Source organism: Lepidochelys kempii, chromosome 5 (genome assembly GCF_965140285.1).
Source record: "Lepidochelys kempii isolate rLepKem1 chromosome 5, rLepKem1.hap1, whole genome shotgun sequence".
Classification (NCBI taxonomy): Eukaryota; Metazoa; Chordata; order Testudines; family Cheloniidae; genus Lepidochelys; species Lepidochelys kempii.
Genome location: NC_136384.1, coordinates 14,859,740 through 14,882,795, shown reverse-complemented (window position 1 = coordinate 14,882,795; position 23,056 = coordinate 14,859,740). Strand labels below are relative to the sequence as shown.

The 23,056-nt window shown below is 46.4% G+C and overlaps 1 protein-coding gene across 7 annotated transcripts in view; it reads right to left on the bottom strand.

Annotated features, from left to right (window-relative positions):
- CTIF (cap binding complex dependent translation initiation factor) overlaps positions 1-23,056 on the bottom strand; it is a 347,978-nt gene that overhangs the window by 257,666 nt on the left and 67,256 nt on the right. For all 7 annotated transcript variants that reach the window (XM_073343500.2, XM_073343502.2, XM_073343501.2 and 4 more), the window contains exon 2: positions 5,220-5,432. In XM_073343500.2, coding sequence (XP_073199601.1) covers positions 5,220-5,399 — 180 coding nt within the window. In that variant the 5' untranslated portion in view covers positions 5,400-5,432. The remainder of the gene's footprint in view (positions 1-5,219; positions 5,433-23,056) is intronic.

Sequence of the window (23,056 nt, the reverse complement as noted above, 5' to 3'; positions counted from 1 at the left end):
ATAATGGTCCTTGAGCACATCTGGCTCAAGGTGGGGCCTTCTCAGTTCACAGACCACCTCCTCTCTATGGAACTGTCTCCCTGGGCACATTTGCCCAAGTCCCTCTATAACAGTCATCAAGGCCTTTCTCATCAGGTCAGTTCACTTTGAGTTATTTTGGTATGTCAACCCTCATTCTCCCGATTTTTCCTGTTGACAGAACAGCTGCTTCCTTCTGAGCCACTGGGCCTACAATTGTCACTGGCTTGGTTTCTGCACATATCTTCCCCCAGGATATAACGTGATAGGCACCATGTAAAAGCAGAACAAGATGCAGAATCTAACCAACCCTATGTTCCTCTTTGAAACTATAGTTAAAAGTGACCAACTCCCAGCCCAACCCAACCCAGCTCAACTCGATGGGACAGATTAGGGGTGTAAGGAAGTCTCTAGAGCAGCTCTGCCATCCCTGCTCCCTGCATTGCATTCTGAGCAGGAAAATGCCAATGCACCTCCCAGTGCATGGTCCCTTGCTGTTATTCACTCATGATCCAACATCAGTCACAAAGGAAACAAGTCTCTCTGGGCTGTCACCACAGCAGGGCTCTTTAAAAGGCACTTCCACGCGGAGAGAGAGAGCTGTCTTTTTATTGGTGTTTGAAAGCCATTTGACTTCCAAGATCACATCTCTGCAAAAGCAGCCCCTCCTATAAAATGCAGCAGCACAAACATTGCTTTCACTGTCGGTTCACTACCGACACAGACTATTCTGTGAGACAAGCTGGCAAACCGAACTACAAACGCCCAATACGTTACTAAATCGCTTCCTGAACCTCCACCAGGATGGGAAGCCTGCACATCCTTTGAAGACGTGGAAAACTGGAAAAAGACCCAGACTTTAAGGCCAGAAAGGGCCATTTGTGATCAAGTAGTCTGATCTCCTGCATATCACAGGCTACAGAACCTCACCCACCCACTCCTGTAATAGACCCAAAACATCTGGCTGAGTTACTGACGTCCTCAAATCATGATTATATGTCTTCACGTTACAGAGAATCCAACATTTACATTAGTTTCAATCGCAAGTGACCTGCGCCCATAGGTGAAAACCCACCCGGGTCTCTGCCAACCTGACCTGAGGGAAAATTCCTTCCTAATCCCAAATATGGTGAGCAGTTAGATCAGGGATGGGCAAACTTTTTGGCCCGAGGGCCACATCGGGGTTGCAAAACTATATGGAGGGCCAGGTAGAAAAGGCTGTGCCTCCCCAAACAGCCGGGCCACTGCCCCCTATCTGCCCCCTCCCACTTCCCGCCCCTTGACTGCCCCCCTCAGAATCCCCGACCCATCCAACTTCCCTTGCTCCTTGTCCGCTGACCACCCCCTCCCGGGACCCCCTGCTCCTAACTGCCCCCTCTGGAACCCCTTGCCCTATCCAATCCACCCTGCTCCTTGTTCCCCTGACTGCCCCGACCCGTATCCATACCCCCACCCCCTGACAGGCCCACGGGACTCCCACGCCTATCCAACCACTCCCTGCTCCTTGTCCCCTGACTGCTCCCCCCCACCAAACCATCCAACCCCCACTGCTCCCTGTCCCCTTACCGTGCCGGACCCAGCCACACCGCCGCGCTGCCCAGCAGGAGTGGCAAGCCAGAGCGCTGGCAGCGCAGTGAGCTGAGGCTGCGGGGTGGGGAACAGCAGGGGAGGGGCCGGTGGCTAGCCTCCCCAGCCAGGAGCTCAGGGGCCCTGCGGGCTGGATGTGGCCCGCGGGCCATAGTGTGCCCACCTCTGAGTTAGATCATGGGCATGTTGGCAAGACCCACCAGCCAGACACCTGAGAAAGAATTCTCTGTAGTAACTCAGAGCCTTCCCCATCTAGTGCCCATCTCTGGCCATGGAGATATTCACTACTAGCAGTTGCAGATGGGCCACATGCCATTGTAGGCAGTTTCATCATACCATCCCCTCCATAAACTTATCAAGCTCAGTCTTGAAGCCAGTTAGGTTTTTTGCCCCCACTGCTCTCCTTGGAAGGCTGTTCCAGAACCTTACTCCTCCAGTGGTTAGAAACCTACATCTAATTTCAAGCCTAAACTTGTTGATGGCCAGTTTATATCCATTTGTTCTCATGTCAACATTGGAACTTAACTTAAATAACTCCACTCCCTCCCTGGTATTTATCCTGATGTGTTTATACAGAGCAATCATACCTCCACTCAGCCTTTGTTTGGTTAGGCTAAACATGCCAAGGTCCTTTAGTCTCCTCTCATAAGGTAGCTTTTCCATTCCTCTGATCATCCTAGTAGCCCTTCTCTGCACCTGTTCCAATTTGAATTCATCTTTCTTAAACATGGGAGACCAAAACTGCACACAGTATTCCAGATGATGCCTTATATAATGGTAATAACACATCCCTCTCTCTACTGGAAATACCTCGCCTGATGCATCCCAGGAGTGGATTAGTCTTTTTCAGGGCTGCATCATATTGGCAGCTCAGAGACATCCTGTGATCGACCAATACACCCAGGTCTTTCTCCTCCTCTGTCTCTTCCAATTGATATGCTCCCAGTTTATAGCAAAAATTCTGGTTATTAGTCCCTAAATGCATAACCTTGCACTATTACATTTCATCCCATTTCTATTATTCCAGTTTTCAAGGTCCTCCAGATCTTCTTGTAGGATATTCCAGTCCTTCTCCATATTGGCAATACTTTCCAACTCTGCATCATCTGCAAATTTTATTAGCACACTCCCACTTTTCATGCCAAGATCATGAATGAAAATATTAAATAAGACTGGTCCCCTGGTGATTCAGGACTTCTAGTGACCTCACTGTGAGAGGCATGGACACACAACCAAAACAAAACCCTTCCACCCTGACTCCTGCTGCACTTTGGGTTTCGATGTGAGTAGCCACCATGGCCTCAGGCACAGCAGAAAAGCTAAATACAAGCTACAGAAAGAAAAGTCAATCATGGAAGCAAACAAATGCACAGAGTGGAACAACAAGACCAAGTCTTTCTATGATGACTGGAAGGCTCACAGAAATCAGAGCAGTTAAAGATTGGAATGTGTCTTCTATTCCATCCCTCTGCCAGGGTGGGATTTCTCCTGACAGTACACTCTCCCATGCATCCAAAAGGATTATTTTTAAATAAATCATGTTTGGCACACAGACTGTCTTTTTGTTCTGTTTGTACAGCGCCTAGCACAATGGGGTCCCGGTCCATGACAGGGGCTCCTAGGAGCTACTGCAATACAAAAATGATGACTGTAACAAAGAAAGGGACTCAAACACACCTTGACCTTGGTGTATTCAATATCCAGCTCCAAACCTAGGTATGAAACTGGATGCTTAAATCCATTTTCAGTTTTAAATTAAATTGAGGGCAGTACCAATAGTTAAAGATATGGCCTTAGGGGCAGGGACTGCATCTGTGTACTGTCTTAAGTACTTACATAGGCCCTCTCTCTAGAGCATCTGAGCGCCTCACAATCTCTCATGCATTTATTCACACAGCATCCCTGTGAGGCAGTGAAGTGCTACTGTTCCCATTGTACAGATTGGGAACTGAGACACAGAGTGATTTGCCCAAGGCTATACAGGTAGCCTGTGACACAGCAAGGACTTGAACCCAGGTCTAGTCTAGCGCCCTAACCACTGGACCATCCTTCCTCTCAAACGTATCTCTACCATTTTACATGTTCGGAATGCGCCTAGCCCAAGGTAGCACAAACCAACAATTTCGCTCAGGAGACAGCTCTCGTTTTTTATGACGTTCAGCCCAAATTGTCCATTTTAAAAATTACATCCCTAGTATGTAACTTTCTAGTTTTATTTCTAGTTGTACCCCTTCCACTGACAACCCCAAACCATTCCTCCCTTAGACAATCCCTCTCTCCTGGGCCTTTGCACCCTTCCAAACCAGAAATATATCAGGTGTCTTTTAGCAAAAAATGGCAATTTTGCAATAAGCCCGCAGGTCAATGAATGAGCAGCAGCCATACGCATCCATTTATGGAGGTTTCTGGGCCATGTGCTGCATTTGATCATGAATCAGTGTGCTCCAAATATCAGTGGGAGCTACCCTTAGAATCAATGCAGCACAGGTCTTTAGGTTCTAACAAGCACTTTTCAATTGCTCAACACATCACCACACTTCAGGGGTGCTGACTCCGGGGGTGCTCCCGGGCTGGAGCGCCCACGGGGAAAAAGAAAGGTGGGAGCTGAGCAACCACCAGCAGCCCCCCAATCAGCTCCGCCCCCTCCCCCCAGCTCTCCCCACCTGCTGTGATCAGCTGTTCAGCGGTGTGCAGGAGGCACTGGGAGGGGGAAAGGGGAGGAGCAAAGGCGGGGCACGCTCCGGGGAGGGGGCAGAACAGGATGGGAAAGAAAGAGGTGGGGCGGGGGTGGAGCGGCGGCAGGAAGAGGAAGGGTTGGGCTTTGGGGGAAGGGGTGAAGCGGGGACAGGATCTGGGGCGGAGCAGGGGCCGAGCACCCCCCGGCACAATAGAAAGTCAGCACCTCTGCCAAGCTTAATATCCCTCAGCCAGTGTTACTGCAACACATCCCATTCAGACAGGTCAAGACAAAACAGTCCATACGGGGCGTGGGTCGCTGTGTTTTTGCTGGTGGTGCAATGAGTAGGGGCGGGAAGGGAATTGCATAGTTCCTTGCAAAAGTATCACTCTCTTGGCCCCCTCTGTAATCTAACAAAGCACCCACTTGCAGTACAGAGCAGTCACTCCTTCCTAACAACTCCATCAGAGCAGCAGATTGCTGATCTGAGCCACAGAAGCCAGCTCTCCACTCTATCTTCCATGCGCACAGATTTTCTTCTTCCTCCCACCAGTAGGAGCAGCAATTCCCAGCCCCAGTTCATCAGAGCAGAAACTCCAGCCCTTTGTGCCCTGAGAGCTGATATTTATGAGAAGACAGAATTTCTCTTCAAATTGAAACTCAGAGGTGTTTCTACAGAAGCTAAAACATTAGGGCTATTTTGGGAACCTCTGCTGAAGAATGTAATTGACAAAAGATCTTTACTAGCCATCTCAAGGAGCAAGAATCTGCCAGTGCACTATCCCCCACACCCTTCACTGCCAAGATCTGTAGATGCCCACTTAGCTAAATGCACATAATATGTATCCAACCCAACAGCCCATCTCTTAGAGAGCAGGACACCATTTCATGGTGACCCCGCATCTTGGTTTAACTCCTCATGTTCAGCTGCACTAACCTGCGAGATGTTGGACTGCGTTTTCTCACTCTCCCCGTCCCCTTCCGTTTTGTCGGTCAGCAGACCTTGGACTTGGTACTCAAGGACGTAGCTGTCAATGAACCTCTCCAGCTCTTCGATTTCCTGAGATCGGCTACTCCCTGCCTCAGAGGAGGCAGAGGCCACAGAGGAGCTTTCCATCACTCCAGGGAAGGAACTGAGAATGGAGGGGGCCTGGGAAAAGAGAGAAAATACAAATTAATTCCTTGTCTGCTGCATAAAGCCACAAGTCTGACAAGCAAAATACTTTACATACACACTCACAAACACATGTAACACACACACACACTGCATTCTCCCTTAGGTGACAGTCACAAGCATGCGCCTTCATATTTCAGAACACCTATTAAGTACAAAAAGAAGTCCAGTTACAGAAGCAATGTACCAAAGCCCCAATATACTGGTTAGTGAGTACAGTGCCTTCTGTTGAATGCTCCTGTGTTTACAGTTACACGAACTTCCAACAGCAGGGCTAAAAGAGAACGTAAGCCTTAATGCTACTCAAATCTTTCCTTCACAAAAACTCGAGTGGCAGACACACATGTTCTAAAGCAGAAGATCCAGAATGCTATTCTCCATAACCTAGCAGTGAAAGATACACTGGCCTGAAACTGCTCTTTGCAGCACTGAACCAGTACCAAACAAGGACTGCTAGAAAGGCGAAGCAGTGACAATTATAAATTTCAATACAGAACAAAGAAAGTGAAGGAAAAAGGCTAGAAATGCTTTTTTTTTTCTTCCCTACTGGAAAGCTGAAAACATAGTCACCCCTCTGTGCCTGTCTGGCACAATCTAGTCAATAATGTATTACCCAGATCCAAAGAAAGAAATGCTGACAAAGGTTTAAGTTCAAACTTGTCATTACAGCACCTTCTCCTATAAGGGTCTATGTACAGTACAGCTGAAGTGATGAAGAGCACATTCATTACTATTCTAGTTGTACTGCTGACAAATGGACAACATGGCACCAGGTCACAGCTGGGAATGACACACAGGAATGTGAGGAGTCCCGGGGGAGCACACATAATTAAAGGAATCTATAGTATAGTGGTAGAAAACAAAATGCTACCTCAGCATCTGTGACGGCAAGTGGAACAGCCAGGAGATGGTCAAAGATGTGGTGAGTGCAACGGAACAGAAAGGTCAACATGGGTTCTATTTTGCATGTTGTTGGTAGCTAAAAATTTAATTATTAGAGGGGAAAAAAAACCCAATTTCTTCATGAGCCCATTTGCTGGAAACCACAGGGGAAAGCAGTGGGTGGTTTGGATCTCATTAGTCTCAGTCTGAACTTACACACCAGAGCTGCACTAGGAGGTAAGCAATTTATTGCTGTCTCCAGAGAAAGAACACACAATCCCCTTTACACATAAAACCTTGTTCATTGGTGGTGATAGTTTTGTTCCTAGCCTGTGCTGGAATGGCACTGAATGGTGAAGTTAATGGAAGTTCAGGACACTTAGCTCTGCTCACAAATCAAGCCTTCATGTTATACACGATGGGGCATACCATATATTTATCCCATTGTACAGTGCACCTCCAGTCGCAGCCTGACTTGAAGGTCCCATGAGGAAACTGTGGATTTAATTTGAGGTTGGTGCTACTTATTCATAAAATCATTCCTGAGTTTGCTGATTTCTAGACAGCAGATAAATCTGCTCTGAAGGAGTTGTTGATTTCACAGCCTCTCATTTCCACACAGAGAAATGCCCTGCATCCTTGCCTTTAAGTCCATCTTTGTGATAGAAACAAGATTTGCCATATAGGATAGAATCATAGAAATGCAGGGCCGGAAGGGACCTCAAGAGGTCCTTTAGTCTTCCCCTCCCCCCATGCTGAGGCAGACTAGACCATCCCTGACAAGCATTTGTCTAAACTGTTCTTAAAATCATCCAGTGATGGGGATTTCACAACCTCCCTAAGTAATATGTTCCAGTGTTTAATTACTCTTATAATTAGAAAGTTTATATAACCTAATATATAACCTAAATCTCCCACGCTGCAAACTAAGCCAATTACTTCTTGTTCTATCCTCAGTGGACATGGAGAACAGTTGATCACCAACCTCTTTTTGGCAACCTTTTACATATTTGAATACTATCATGTCCCCCCCTCAGCTGTCATTTCTCTAGATTAAACATGCGAAATTCTTTCAATCTTTCCTTAGAGGTCAGGCTTTCTAAACTTTTTATAATTTTTGTTGCTCTCCTCTAGACTCTTTTCAACTTGTCCACGTCCTTTTTAAAGTGTGGTATCCAAAACAGTTTTCCAGTACTCCAGCAGAGGCCTCACCAGTGCCAAATAGAGCAGGCCAATTACCTTCCATGTCTTACATGCGACTCTTCTGTTACTACACGCCCAGAAGTAGATTAGCTTTTTTCACAACTGCATCACATTGTTATATCACTCATACGCAATTTGTGGTTCACTGTAACCCTGAGATCCTTTTCAGCAGTACTATCATCTAGCTAGTCATTCCTCATTTTGTAATTGTGCTTTTGATTTTTTTCCCTAAGTGTAGTACTTTGCATGTCTGTATTGAATTTCATCTTATTTCAGACAAATTTTTCAATTTATGAAGATCATTTTGAATTCTAATCCTGTCCTCCAAAGTGCTTGTAGCATTTCATAGTTTGGTGTCATATGCAAATGTTATAAGCATACTCTCTACTCCATCATCCAAATCATTAATTTAAATATTGAATAGTGCCAGACTCAGGAAAGACCCCTGCAGAACCTCACTAGATATGTCCTCCCACTTTGTTAGCAAACCATTGATAACTATGCTCTGAGAATGGTCTTTCAAGCAGTTGTGCACCAACTTTATAATGAATTTATCTAGATCCTATTTCCCTAGTTTGCTTATGAGAATGTCATGTGAAACTGTGTCAAAAGCCTTACTACAAATCAAGATATATCACATCTACTGTTTCATCCTATTCACTAGACTGGTAACCCTGTCAACAAAAGAAATTGAGTTAGTTTGGCAAAATTTGTTTTTGACAAATCCATGCTGGCTATTCCTTATAACTCTTATCCTCCAGGTGCTCACAAACTGATTATTCAATAATTTATTCCAGTATCTTTCCAGGTATGGAAGTTAGACTGACTAGTCTATTATTCCCCGGGTCCTCTTCATTCCCCTGTATAAAGAGAGGTATTATGTTTGCCCATCTCCAATCTTCTGGACCTTTACCCATCCTCCATGAGTTCTCAAAGATAATTGCTAAAGGTGCCAAGATTCCTTCAGCGATTTCAATACAAACCTGAGGATGAATTCCATCAGGCCCTCCTGACTTGAATACATCAAACTTACCTAAATATTGTTTAACCTGGTTTTTCCCTATTTTAGGTTGTGTTCCTTCCCCCTTGTTATTAATATTAATTGTGTTGAGTATCTGGACACCGTTAACCTTTCTAGCAAAGTGTAAAGCAAAATAGATATGAAACACCTCAGCCTTCTTGATGTCATCGGTTATTAGCTCTCCTTCTCTGTTAAGTAGAGGACCTACACTTTTCTCCATCTTTCTCCTGCTCTTAATGTATTTAAAGAACCTCTTCTTATTGCCTTTTATGGCCCTTGATAGATGTAACTCATTTTGCGACTCAGCCTTTCTGATTTTGTCCCTTCATGTTTGTGCCATTCTTTTGTACTCCTCCCTAGCAATTTGGCCATTTTTCCACTTTTTGTAGGTTTTTAAAATTTACTTTCAAGGTCATTAAAGAGCTCCTGATGGAGCCATATTAGCCTCTTACTATTCTTCCTATCCTTCCCTTGCAGCTGTGCCTTTAATATTGTCTCTTTCAGAAACTGCCAGCTCTCCTGAGCTACTTTTAACCCTTAGATTTTCTTCCCACATGACCTTACCGACCAGTTCTCTGAGTTTGTAGAAGTCTGCTTTTTTGAAGTCCATTGTCCTTATTCTTCTGTTCTCACGCCTTCCTTTCCTTAGAATCATGAAATCTATCATTTCATGATCACTTTCAGCCAAATTGCCTTCCACCTTCAGATTTGTTACTAATTTCACCCCATTGGTCAGAATCAAGTCTAAAATGGCTGTCCCCCTCCTTATTTCCTCCCTCTTTCTGGAACAAAAAGCTGCCCCAATATATTTTAAGAACTCATTGGACATTTTGTGTTTTGCTGTATTATTTTTCCAACAGATGTCTGGGTAGTTACAGTCCCCCATTATTACCAGGTCTTGTGTTATGGATATTTCTGTTATTCTAGAAATGCCTCATCCACCTCCTTTTCCTAATTTGTTGATCTGCCATAGACCCGTACTATGATATCACCCCTTTTTTTTACCCCTTTTCTGTTTACCCAGAGACTCTCAACTGATCTACCTCCCATCTCCTTCTGGATCCTCAGAACAAGTATATATATTCTTGATGTATAATGCAACACCTCTACCCTTTTTACCCTCCCTGTCCTTCGTCAACAAGCTATACCCCTCTATAACAATATTCCAGTCATCAGACTTATCCCATCAAGACTCTGTGATTCCAATTAAGTCATAATTTAGCGTCTGTACTAAGACTTCCGGTTCTTTCTCTTTATTCCACATAAGAATATAGGAACAGCCATACTGGGTTAGACCAATGGTCCATCTAGCCCAGTATCCTCTCTTCCGACAGTGGCCAATGCCAGGTGCGTCAAAGGAAATGAACAGAACAGATAACCTTCAAGTGTTTCATCCCCCTTCACCCATTCCCAGCTTCTGGTAAACAGAGGCTAGGGACACTTCAGATCATGGGTTTGCATCCCTGCCCATCCTGGCCTATCCTCCATGAACTTATCCAGTTCTTTTTTGAACACTGTTCTAGTCTGGCCCTTCACAACATTTTCTGGGTCAGAGTTCCACAGGTTGACTGCGAGTTGTGTGAAGAAATACTTCCTTTGGTTTGTTTTAAACCTGCTGCCTGTTAATTTCATTTGGTGACCCCTAGTGCTTGTGTTATGAGGAGTAAATAACACTTCCTTATTTACTTTCTTCACACCAGTCATGACTTTATAGACCCCTTTAGTTGACTCTTTTCCAAGCTGAAAAGTCCTAGTCTTATTAATCTCTCCTCATATGGAAGCTGTTCCATACCCCTAATCATTTTTGTTGTCCTTTTCATTACCTTTTCCAATTCCAATGTATCTTTTTGGAGATAGGGTGACCAGATCTGCATGAAGTATTCAACATGTGGGTGTAATATGGATTTATATAGAAGCAATATGATAGTTTCTGTCTTATTATCTAGCCCGTGGAACACACTGCCACAAGATATCATGGATATTAGGATTCTAAAAGGGAGTATAAGTTTATATGGGTAATGAGAACATCCACAGTTATATTATTAACAAGCTAAGAAAAGAAGAAATATAAACCCTCATGCTTGGCCACTGTCATTAGTTGTATACTGGGCTAGAAGAACCATTGGTCTAACTCAGTATGGCCGGTCTTATGTTCTTACGTCACACACTAGCTGACTGGGGATGGAAATGGGCAGGTCATTCCACACTTGTCCATTGTGGGGACTCAAGCACCTGCCCTCAGAAGCATATGATACTGTGCACTATAAGAGAAAGTCCGCTGTATTAGATGAAGCATTGAACTGATCCAATATGCCAATTCCTTATCCAGCCATTATCCTGGAATAGGTTTAATGTTTTCTCAATCAAAGAAACAACAATATTAGTAAAGGTCAGTGATCAGTGACTGTAAGCTTCTGCCTTTACACTGACCATTACTTAAGTGATCGGTAGAGCCCTGCACGGATACAAAATTTGTATCCTCATCCGATCTGCAAAAATGATCCGCCGATATAAAACGGATATCCGCCGATATGTAGCGGATATCTGCAGATTTGCAGGGCGTTAGTGATTAGTGTAGATCCCCGACCCTGGATGCCTGGGATCTTTCCCCTTTTTCTGCCACTACCACTAATACATGACTTGAGAAAGCCACTTAGGTATACAAGTTTGAAAATGTTCACCTAAAGCTAAGCACCTAAATAAACAACCTGAGTTTCAGAGCTGCTGAGCACTCTCACCTTCCATCCATGTCAATGAGAGCTACAGATGCTCAACGCCTCTGAAAAGGAGACCACCTATTTAGGTGCCTAATTTAAGCACACACATTTGAAAATGTTGGCCTAACTGACTTGGACAAAGTCAAACAGCAACTCAGAAGCAAAAGATGGGAATAGAACCAAGCAGTAAGAAAGGAGGTTGGCTGCATTTCCATATTATACAGTGGCGAGAAACGTACAAATAAAACCCACAGTACAGGGTTAACTGCACTACTCTGTCTTGCCCCACCTCACGGTACTCCAGCAAATTCTGAGTACGAATGCAAGTCACAAACTAACGATAGCCTCTTAATTTTCAACTGCAAAGCACGGCAGCATTCACATGTGACAAAATAATGGAAGCCTCTTTGGATCACTCACATTGACAATGATCTAATTCAGTGGTGGGCAACTCGCGGCCCGTCACGGTAATCCGCTAGCGGGCCGCGAGACAGTTTGTTTACATTGACCGTCCGCAGGCCTGGCCACCCGCAGCTCCCAGTGGCCGCAGTTCGCCGTTCTTGGCCAATGGGAGCTGCAGGAAGCAGCAGCCAGCATGTCCCTGCAGCCTGCGCCGCTTCCCGCAGCTCCCATTGGCCAGGATCGGCGAACCGCGGCCACTGGGAGATGCAGGCGGTCATGCCTGCGGACTGTCAATGTAATCAAACTGTCTCGCAGCCCACCAGCAGATTACCCTGACGGGTCGGATGCAGCCCGCAGGCCACAGGTTGCCCACCACTGATCTAATTGCTAACAACCATTCACACCTTACAGAAAAAGGGTCCGAATGCTTATGTCTTTGATTTCATAGGGCCTGATTCAAAATCCACTAAGTCTTTCCACTGACTTCAGTGGCTTTGGGTCAGGCTCTTAAGGTGCAACTTGTATTCTTTCCTGTTGCCTATTAATGAGAAGAAACAGGAGTTCTCACCTCTCTGTAGGCTATATATGCAGGGTTCTGTCCGCCACATTTTTTGTCACGCCCCTAATATTTTGTCTGTGTCCAACAAATTATGAAATTATGAAGCAGATTTTAAGCCACTTTGAGAGAAAAATAAAGAAGAAAAAAAACAAAAAAACCCTGTTCTCAACCTATCTAACTCCTGCCTTCTGTCATTTCTGCCCAATTTTGGCATCCTTCTGAATCAGCTCAGAATGAACAGTTCTGGCTAAAGGACTTCATATGCTTACTGAATTGTTCCCAAATGTGCCCAGATTGTCAAAAAGGCTCATTATGTAGATCAATGTCACACATTAGCTCCACGAATAGGATTCCAAGTCTTATTAAAAACAAAAAGAGCCTCAGAGGGAACAACACAGATAACAGGAGCTCAGCCCAGAGAGATATCATGTTTCTCACCAGTGACGCCTCTAGCTAATTCATGCTAATTATTAAATGGAAACTACAGATGTGCTCTCAAAAGAATCCTTAGCTGTGAGGATGGTGGCTAGGATATATGGCCTCAAGGATGTGAGAGTGAGGAGATAAATAAGTGAGGGAATAAAGAATGGGGGAAGATCTTACCGGCACACAACTGAGACAGGACTCAAGTGAGCGGAGTTGGAGGCATTTCCCACCCTTTTTCATCCCAATTTCACATGGGATTCCCCCCCCGGCTGGAAATCTGGCAAGACATTGATGTATATCAAGGTGTGTCTTCCTGTGTCTTCCTATCCAACAGAAAGGCCCTTTTAGCCTCCACATCTGTATTTTTATCTAGGTGCACAAAGTATATATATTACATACACAGTTCCAGTTTGTTTGAATCAACCTTCAGTTCTAGAGGGTCGCAGGATGCAGCTTGGAAGAGCTGCACTATACAAAGTGATTTTTTTTCTGGTAAAGGAATTCCCAATTTCTTCTGCTAGCACCCAGTTTTCTCTCTCTACCTATAAGTGCAGCAGTTCACTAGTGCCACACTAGCCTGATCGTTATGGGAGGGGGCAGTAGAGCACTACTGTAGACACTTCATGTTTTCCTATATTTTTCTCAAGCCTCTGTGTTTACTGCTCCCCGTCTCCTCCCACTTCCAGCTTCACGCCTTCTTCTTTGCTGCATCCTTCACTGGACAGGTTTCCCAATTATTGTTCAACCAAGTGCCCTCCCTCTCCTATTTCAAATCACCTTCACAAACCTCATCTGTACCAGGCATGTCTGCCAACCAGTCTTGGTTTGTTCACCACACTACATATTTGGGCCTTCAGAACATGAGTTCTTCTGGGCAGGGACCTTTTTGTATGCATAATTATTTATTTTTGCTTTGCACATTTTGTATCTGTTTTCAAGTGCCACATACACTTACATTGCTGATGAACAACAGTCGCGCACACGGACAAATCTGTGGGGCCCCCAACCTGATGCTGTAAAAGTTTCACAGGCCCCTGACACAGCATTCATTCCATGCGTAACAGCTTGCGGATCTGATGAAAATCCCTGGGATATCTGCTTCCTGGCATAAGAATTCCAAATTCACTCCATTTCAAAATTCACTCCATTGAGCTTGTCTCAGGCAGGCCACCCCTAAAGAAAAGGGATTGAGATCCTGGGATTCAATTGGCAGCACCTTCCCCTTAACAATCCCTTTGGTAGCAGATAAAATTAAAGACAGGCAGGCTCTCTCATCACAGCAGGAAGCCAGTAACAGCTAAATCAATTCAACTAAATTGGGAAAGGCTTTCTTCCCAGTATTGATGCCTGGCTTCTCTCTCCCTTCTCATAAATGAAGTACTACAATGCACTGCCCCAGGCAACAGTTAACTCACCATATACTTGCTATATTGGCTGCATCTACCAGGTACAGAAGGATGTAGAACACTAAGGTTTGGGGCTAGTCTACACTAGAAGCACGACAGCAGACATCTGGCAGGGTTATCACCTGGCCAGTACGTGACTGGTCTGGCTGGGTTTTTTTTTACAGATTTGCCAGTTGCCAGAAAAACAATTTAATCTGCCAGGTTTTTTTTTTTTTTTTTTAACATGGTTTTAAAGATTTGCATTATCATCACAATTCTCTGGGCTATCTACTATTAAAAGTTTCTGCATCCAGCTAAAGATGATGCAGTGTTCCCAATTCTGCAGTTTCAGCGACAACAGATCAAAACTGTTGAAAATACAGCAGCTGTCTGCCCACCAACATGCAAGCACGCCAAGTCACATGAGAGTGAGGAGACATGCAATGTTACCAATCTTATCTATATGTGTTATCTCTCTAGATACTGCAAGTGGCTGTTGGGAGGGGTTATGGAGTTGCCTTGTGTTTGGGGTTGCAACAGGCTTGTCTTGTGGGGAAGTGGGTGCCCTTTTTTTTTTTGCATTTCAAAAGGTGGTAACTAACGTCTGGGGAAGATGGTCTATGCCGACGGGAGACAGCTTTCCCATTGGCATAATAAAACTGCCTCCGTGAGAGGCGGTAGCTATGTCAGCAAGAGAAGCTCTCCCTCTGGCACAGCGCTGTTCACACTCTTGCTAAGGTCGGTGTAATTTACATCATTCAGGGGGATGGCTTATTCACACCCCTGAGCGATGTAAATTATAGCAACGTAAGTGGTAGTGTGTACAAGCCCTTGGTCGACACTGCCAACTTATGTCAGTATAACTAAGTCACACAATGGTATGGAAAATTCACACCCCAAGCGACAAAGTTATACTGCACTGACCTAATCCCGGTTTTAGACAGCACTAACTTGATGGGGGGGCTTCTCCCATCAACATAGCTACTGCCTCTGGAGGTGGAGTATCTATACTAACTGGAGAAGCTCTCCCATCGGCATAGGTAGCATCTTCACTTAGCACTACAGTGGTGCTGTAAGTGTAGACAAGCCCTAGATATATACAATAAATGGCAATACGATGAGTAAATATTTTAGAAGAGCTTTCCCTATAGCACTATTTCCATTATTATGCATATCACCCAAACCACGGTTATACTTATCAACATGACAGCTTGTGGAATGAAATGGTCAGAGAAAAAGGATGCGGATCGCACTTGCTGGCTACTAGCCCTACGCTCTATCTGATCTAGTGGATAGTGTCTCCAACTGAGAATCAAGAGACCTGGGATTATAGTCCTGCCTCTGCCACTGGCTTGCAGTGTGAACTTGCGCAAGTCATTTACAGCAACTTCCTTATGCTTTGGCTTTGCCATCTGTAAAATAGGCATCATAATGCTAAACGCCCCCCTCTTTCTGTTAAGTGCTTTAAGAGATCTTACTCCATGGCACCCCTTCGCTTGGAACAGCCTTCAATCAGGCTTTAAATTAGAATGTATTCATCAGGCTTCCCTCTCCACTTCAATCAAATGAGTGTGTTACAACATTAAAAAAAAAAATTGACCCATAAAGGGGTACATTCAACCAAGAATAGGACAAGAAGCACTCAGTGAAGTCTGCAGCAGGGGAGATTCAGGTTAGACAGCTGGAAAAAACTTTCTAACTATAAAGGATAGTTAAGCACCGGAACAGGTTAGCTAGGGAGGTTATGAAATCCCTATCACTGCAGGTTTTTAAGAACAGGCAAGCCAAACACCTGTCAGGGATGGTCTTAGTATATTTAATCCTGCCTCAGCATGGGGGGGATGGACTAGTCCAGGGTTTCTTAGCCCATGGTCAGGAGCCAAAATTGGGTCACCAGAATGTTTCAAAGGGTCGCGTGGCAGCCTCCTGTCCCATGGGGCCGGCTGGGCTCCCCTCCCTGCTCTGGGCACTGCAACCTCTGGGGTCTCAGGGCCACTCAGGTATGGCCCAGCCATCAGGATGGCAGTCCGGGAAGGCCAAATTTGAGTGAGTGGCATGGCAACCCCATGAGCCAGGTCACAACTCCACTCACACAGATTTGGTCCAGTCAGGGGGGCGCAGCCAAACCTGAACGGCGCTGCAACCCCAGAGGGTTTTGGCTCAGAGGGTTCCCTGAGCCAATTTCCTGGTTTAAATAGCCCGTGTGGACCAATCAAGTGGTTTCTTTTGCTCTGGCCTCTTCAGGCAGTATATCCTGTAATGCCTAACTCTCCAGTAATTATTGGATACCACTCTGTGTGGCAGTGTGGAGACACCAGGACCCCATAACCTTCGGTTCTAGACTCACGGAGCCTTGCCATGTCCAGCTGTTATGCCAGTCATTTACGGTGCAAGCTCTTTGGGAGTGGTAACTGCCTTCTAAGTGTTGTCAATGAAGCACATGGCCTGTGTGAAGGCATTATCAGATAATAATACAGGGATGAAAAAAAGCTATGTAAGTGCAAATCAGTAATAATATTCATTAATTTAAGCAGAGATTTGTTCTACGTAAGCAGAAAGAGCAGACACTATGATGGTTCCTTTATACTTACTGAATGAGTGCAAAGACAGAAGATGTTTTTATACAGTATGTTTATTCCTTTGGTAATAGGATGTGCATAAGGAGAGCTCAGATGGCATGTGCTTGGTCATGTGTTCCACTAGAGGGAGCATGGAAGCAGCATCAGCAAGAGAGGCCAGACCATCTGGCAAGCCTATGAGTGGCTGCACAAAAATCCAGGCTGGGACAGGAGAAAATAAGCAAGGCCAGACAGAGAAAGCGCCGCAGGTTCCCATCCCAGGCAAGGCTGTCTCAATGCTTGCACAGAATTGGAGGAGGCTGAAGGGAAGAAGAGGAAAAGACACAGAGAACAGGGTGACCAGGTGTCTGGTTTTCGACTGGAACACGCAGTCGAAAAGGGATCCTGAGGGCTCTGGTCAGCACCGCTGACCAGGCCACTGACTGTCTGGTGCTGGCGGTGCCGGTGTCACACAGCAGGGCTGGCAGGCTCCCAGCTAGCCTTCGCGCTGCACAGCTCCCGGAAGCAGCGGCATGTTCACCCGCCAGCTCCTATACGTAGGGGCAGCCAGGGGGCTCCGCACGTTGCCCTCGCCCCAAGCACCACCCCCAAAGCTCCTATTGGCCAGGAACCGCGCCCGCGGACGGGGCAGCGTGCAGAGCCACCGGCTGTGCCTCCGTGTAGGAGGCAGAGAGGGGGACATGCCGCTGCTTCCGGGACCTGCTGGAGGTAAGCTCTGCCTGGATCCTGCACCCCTGAGTTCCCCCCCCCGCCCCAACCTCCTTCCCCAGCCCTGATCCCCTTCCCACCCTCTGAACCTCTCAGTCCCGGCCTGGAGAATCCTCCTGCACCCCAAACCCCTCACCCCAGCCACGGCCCAGAGCCCTCAAACCCCCCACACACACAACCCCTTGGTCCCAGCACAGAGCACCCTCCTACACCCCAAACTCCTCATCCCCAGTCCGCACACCCAACCAGAGTCCTCACCCCTCCTGCATCCCAACCCTGTGTCCCAGCCCAGAGCCCCTTCCTGCACCCTGAACCCCTCAGCCCCAACCCAGAGCCCCCTCCTGCACCCCAAATCCCACATCCCTGGCCAGAGCCCGCACCCCCAGCCAGAGTCCTCATCCCCTCCCGCACCCCAACCCCCTGCCCCAGCCCAGAGCCCCATCCTGCACCCTGAACCCCTCATTTCTGGGCCCACCCTGGAGCCCTCACCCCCAGCCAGAGCCCTCACCCCACCCCTGAGCCAGTCCAGTGAAAATAAGCAAGTGAGTGAGGGTGAGGAGAGTGAGCAACAGAGGAAGGGGGGATGGAGTGAGCGGGGGCAGGCCTCGGAGAAGGGGCGGGGGAAAGGTGTTCGGTTTTGTGTGAGTAGAAAGTTGGCAAACCTGATAGAGAATCCAATTAGGAAAAGGCTGGGGGTGGGGAGAAAGAGAACAACATATGGGGAACTCAAAAGGGGAGGCAAAGCAGGAGAATTAAGATGGAGTGAATTTTGACAAAGATACATGAGGTATTTAAAAAACATTTCCCCGTTCCCCCCACCTTGGGAAAGGAAATCCCCAAGCCCCCCTCCAAGCCCAGAGGCTGTCCCTGCGTTTTACTTTTTCTGTCCCTCCCAAAGGCTTACCTTGCAGCAACCCAGATGCTTCCAGAACAGCCAGAGAGTGGCTGCATTGCAGGGTGACAAGAGATGCTCTGTCCCACTAGGTCTGAGCAGAGTTACTTGGACTTCTCTGCTTCTGCCCACAGTGCTGGCTCATCAGTCTCCCTGCAGAGAAGGGCCCTCTCTGGTCATTAGGCCCAAAAGCTGCTGCCTTAGCACTCCCATTGGCTTAGTCTTTCTGCCTGCACTGACAGACTTTTTGCAACCAGTCCATGCTCCAGCTCAGTGTATAACCAACCAAACGAAACTCTGGCACGCGGCGGTCATCCAAACCTAGTACGAAGCAAACCACGGCACGCTTGCTTCCCTGCTCCTACCCAAGGCAGGGCCCAGGCTTGCTTACAGTTCGGATGTTCGCAATAGTGACAGGTGCTAATGGTAAGATCATCATCAACCTTACACTGGCTCCACCGAAAGCAAAGAAACTGGTTTTAACATGTTGCGAACATCAGCATCGATTTCTTATCAACCGGTGGCATGCAACTGAATGCAATTAGGCAGCCCTGTTTTCTATATGGGAATGCCAAGTGGAAACAACCAACCGCCACCACGGCCACAGAATAATTGCTGTTGCCTAGCAGGTGGGTGGAAGAGCCTGGCAGTGCAACAGAAATGTTAAACTCCCACAGCTGGGCGGGGGGGGGGGGGGGGCGAGGCGAAAGGGACATAAACCTCGCCTGGTTTATGTTGGACAGCTTACCCACCCTCTAACAAAATCATAACTAAAGCTGCATGTCTGCCATGGAGGTCACGGATTCCGGGACTTTCTGTGACCTCCATGGCTTCTGCAGAGGCTGGGGCAGCTGGCTCCAGGGCTCTGCTTGGGCAGCCCCTGGGCCAGCACCAGCAGCAGTTTGGTTGTGGGAGGGGGCTCAGGGCTGGGGTAGGGATGCGGGGCGGCACTTACCTCAGGGTGGGGGCTCACTGGAAGCGGTCGGCATGTCCCTGCAGCTCGTAGGCGGAGGGGCCAGAGGGCTCTGTGCATTGCCTCTGCCTGCAGCTCCCATTGGCTGTGGTTCTCGGCCAATGGGAGTTGCGGAGCCGGCACTCGTGGCGGGGGCAGCGCGTGGAGTCCCCCTGGCCTTCCCTCCCCCTAGAAGCTGCAGGGACATGCCGTCCACTTCTGGGGAGCTGTAAAGAGCCGGGTAGGGAGCCTTCCAGCCCTGCCAACCCTGTCCCCCAGCACCAGAAGGGGGCCTGGGCTGCCTGCCACTGCCCCAGAGCGCCCGCGGCTCAAGTTTTATTTAGAGGTATATAGTTCAAATCATGGACAGGTCACGGGCTGTGAAGTTTTGTTTACAGCCCGTGACCTGTCCATGACTTTTACTAAAAATACCCGTGACTAAAACGTTGCCTTAATCATAACACATACTGAACACTTCCATAGCCCTTTATGGCCTTGTTGTCACTGAGAAGTTTACCTGAGTTATAACTAAATGCTGGTCCTAACTCTAGTCCTATCCATATATGAAGACCCTTAACTTGAGAGCGGTGGGGCTTTTAACTTCAGTTCACTGGCCCAAGAGGGGACACAAACGAAAACTTGAGCAAGCACAACTCATCAGCTGCTAATATGACCACTCTGTAGTGCAGACGTAGGCTAGCACCACTGAAGTGCCCACTAGTTCTCCCATGCTTTCCCACAATTCCCCCCATGTGCCCAGAACGGACAGACACGTTCTCCCACAACCCACTGGGAAAGAATTCAGAGAGTGGCTCAGCTTAAGGGCAACAGCTAGAAACACAGGATGTGCGCCCAGAAGTGTTAGCAGCACACATCAGTGGCAGTGTGGATGCAGCAATTGGAATGTAATTTCACAGTGTGGCCACTGTCATTCAGACTAGGCTCTCTCAAGTTAACTGCAAAGAAGACATACCCGAAGGGCCGTACCCATAACCAAATCCCACAACAGCCTTGTGAGGCTAGTGGGTATAATTTTACTCCCTTTACAGATGGGGAAAACAGACACAAAGATGTGAAAAGTAATGTACAAAAGGAAAGAAGTTGCATTTGCCATTTTTTCCTTCATTATGATGACACCCAAAAATGATGTCTGCATTTCTTTGACTTAGAAACTCAGGCCTTGTGCATGCTGCTTTTCCTAGAAGATTCAATGGGGGGAGGGAGGAGCTTAAGAACTAGCAGGATTATGACATTACAAGTATCAAAAAAATAAAATCTAATTAATTGAGAGGGGAAGTGATTTTTTTTTCACCTCAGACTGTCTTTGTTAAAACCTATTTAAATCAAATGCCTGATAAAATCTGGAGGAAGAGATCTCTTTGTTAAACACACAGTCTAGCCAGAACTTCCTGATGCTGGTGCCTAAAGACTACAGCACACCTATAAATTCCAGAAGAGTTAACGAGAATGGCAAGTGCTCAGCTCATCTGTCAATCAAGGAGCTTTGATTTAGGTGCCTAGATATGGATTTAGGTGACTAACTTTAGTGAATAATTTGAAAAGTTTGATCTTCACACTCCTAACCCTTCAACTGAGTGCTGACAAAGTTGCCACTTTAGATCTCTGGTTCTCCATGGAGACCTCCAGCAAAATCAGGGAATTTAGGACTACATTTCAAGCCTCTGAAGCCTCCTTTACCCTCACAAAGAAGCAGGTCACCCTTAAGCTACTTGCCCAAGGCCACAGAGTAAGTATTTGTCTGAGCTGAGCTGGAATTAAGAATTTCGGGCTCTGAGTTATTCCACTGACCTCCTAGTCCTAACCACGGCATCTAGTTCGCTCATTGTGTCAGATTCTTCTTTGGAAACTCATGTTAAGAAATTGTGCTTCATAGACTTTATTTAGAGTTTCTGATTATTTGATTCTCCTGGAGGAGATGTGTGCTTGAGAATCAATATCCTTTACCAACACTAAAACACCGAGAAGGATAGCAGAGAGTGCTCCATGATATTGGCTTGACACACTTATGGCCTAATGTTTAAAAAAGGTAACAATATAAAGTAGAAGCCCACTTGCACATCTACTTTTGCACATGCATTTTGGATACATGCATTGGGAATTGTTGCACGTGTACAATGCTGTGCAGGTGCCTATCTAGCCATGTGCACATGCAAAGCGAGAGACCTAACTTAAAGACAGGCCTTTAAAGGGGTCAAAAATCTTTGACTATTTCATTATATCAGTGCAAGCAGATAGGATTTAAAGTGCCCTCGACAAATGGACAGGATGATTTTGGCAATTAATTGATCTTTAACTATTCATGGTAAATAGGCCCAATGGCCTGTGATGGGATGTTAGATGGGGTGGGATCTGAGTTACTACCGAGAATTCTTTCCTGGGTATCTGGTTGGTGAATCTTGCCCACATGCTCAGGGTTCAGCTGATCGCCATATTTGGGGTCAGGAAGGAATTTTCCTCCAGGGCAGATTGGAAGAGGCCCCGGGGGTTTTTCGCCTTCCTCTGTAGCATAGGGCACAGGTCATTTGCTGGAGGATTCTCTGCACTTTGAAGTTTTCAAACCATGATTTAAGGACTTCAGTAGCTCAGACATAGGTGAGAGGTTTATTGCAGGAGTGGGTGGGTGAGATTCTGTGGCCTGCATTGTGCAGGAGGTCAGAGTAGATGATCATAATGGTCCCTTCTGACCTTACTATCTATGAGTCTATGAACCCATCCTCACACAACTCCCCAGAAACCCCTCAAGCTAGCACCTATACACAACTAAGGCCCGATCTACACTAAAAGGTTTTACCAGCAAAACCTTCCTTCATGCCTTGCATGTAACCATGCTTTATTTTGAATTCTGCTGACAAAACCCTCCACTTTTGCCACTAATAGTTACTCCCCTTCCTTGAGTGACATAATCCCTCAACCCTATATTCCCTTGACCCCAAATTCCCACAGTCCCCTTAGAGGACGGAGGGTGTCCTGCAAAAATTTCCCACAGGGTAGTGCACCAGAAGGTGGTGCTGAAGATACTGGGATGTCTGCCCAGGGTGCCACACCTCTTTTGCCAATACATCCTGACGCTGTGTGGACACAATACACCAACACAAGCAGCCAAGTATGAACACACTGCAGTGAAACAGTTTTTGTTGGAAGCACTATGCCAACAGGACTCTTGCAGGTAAAGCTTTCTCGTGTGGGCAAGGCCTAAGTAACTCAGGCAAGACCACCTTCAGAAGAGAACTTGTCTTTTAAAACAAAAGAACAAGGAGGAGGAGACTGTAGTGGCCCGGTCAGATTTGCTTCAGCATTCTTGCACCGCACACCTCATGACACTCCGAACTTATGGATGTCCCTGATGCATGACAGATGATTAGCTTCTGTCGTGTTATTGATGGTTCATGCATCCCCGGGCAGCAAAAACCATACACAGGAACGGAAGGATGATGGAATAAATAAAACCTTCAGCCAGCCATGGGGACATCAGTATCCAAGAAGCCAGATCCAGAATCAAATTTGTAATAAGCCTAAATGCAAAGCTAAATTAGAAATGAGTCAAAGACAGAAGCTCAGAGTTTACATTTCGATAATTTAACATCTTGTACCCTTGTAATATATTGGCTCAGAGACAACAAATCCAGATTGCATACAGAAGGTGCTGATGCCACTTGTGGGTGTGTTACAATGTCTAGATGGCAGGACTGGTTACTCTTCTCTTGCATTTTATTTTAAATAAAAACTATTTCTGCAGTTTGTCCAATTATGCAGACAGCTAACTTTGTATTTGAGTTCAGCAGTAGGGTAGTCACTCTTCTCATTCAGTAAGATGCTTAATCATTTTAGAAAGGCCCACTGCTAATTGGTTATT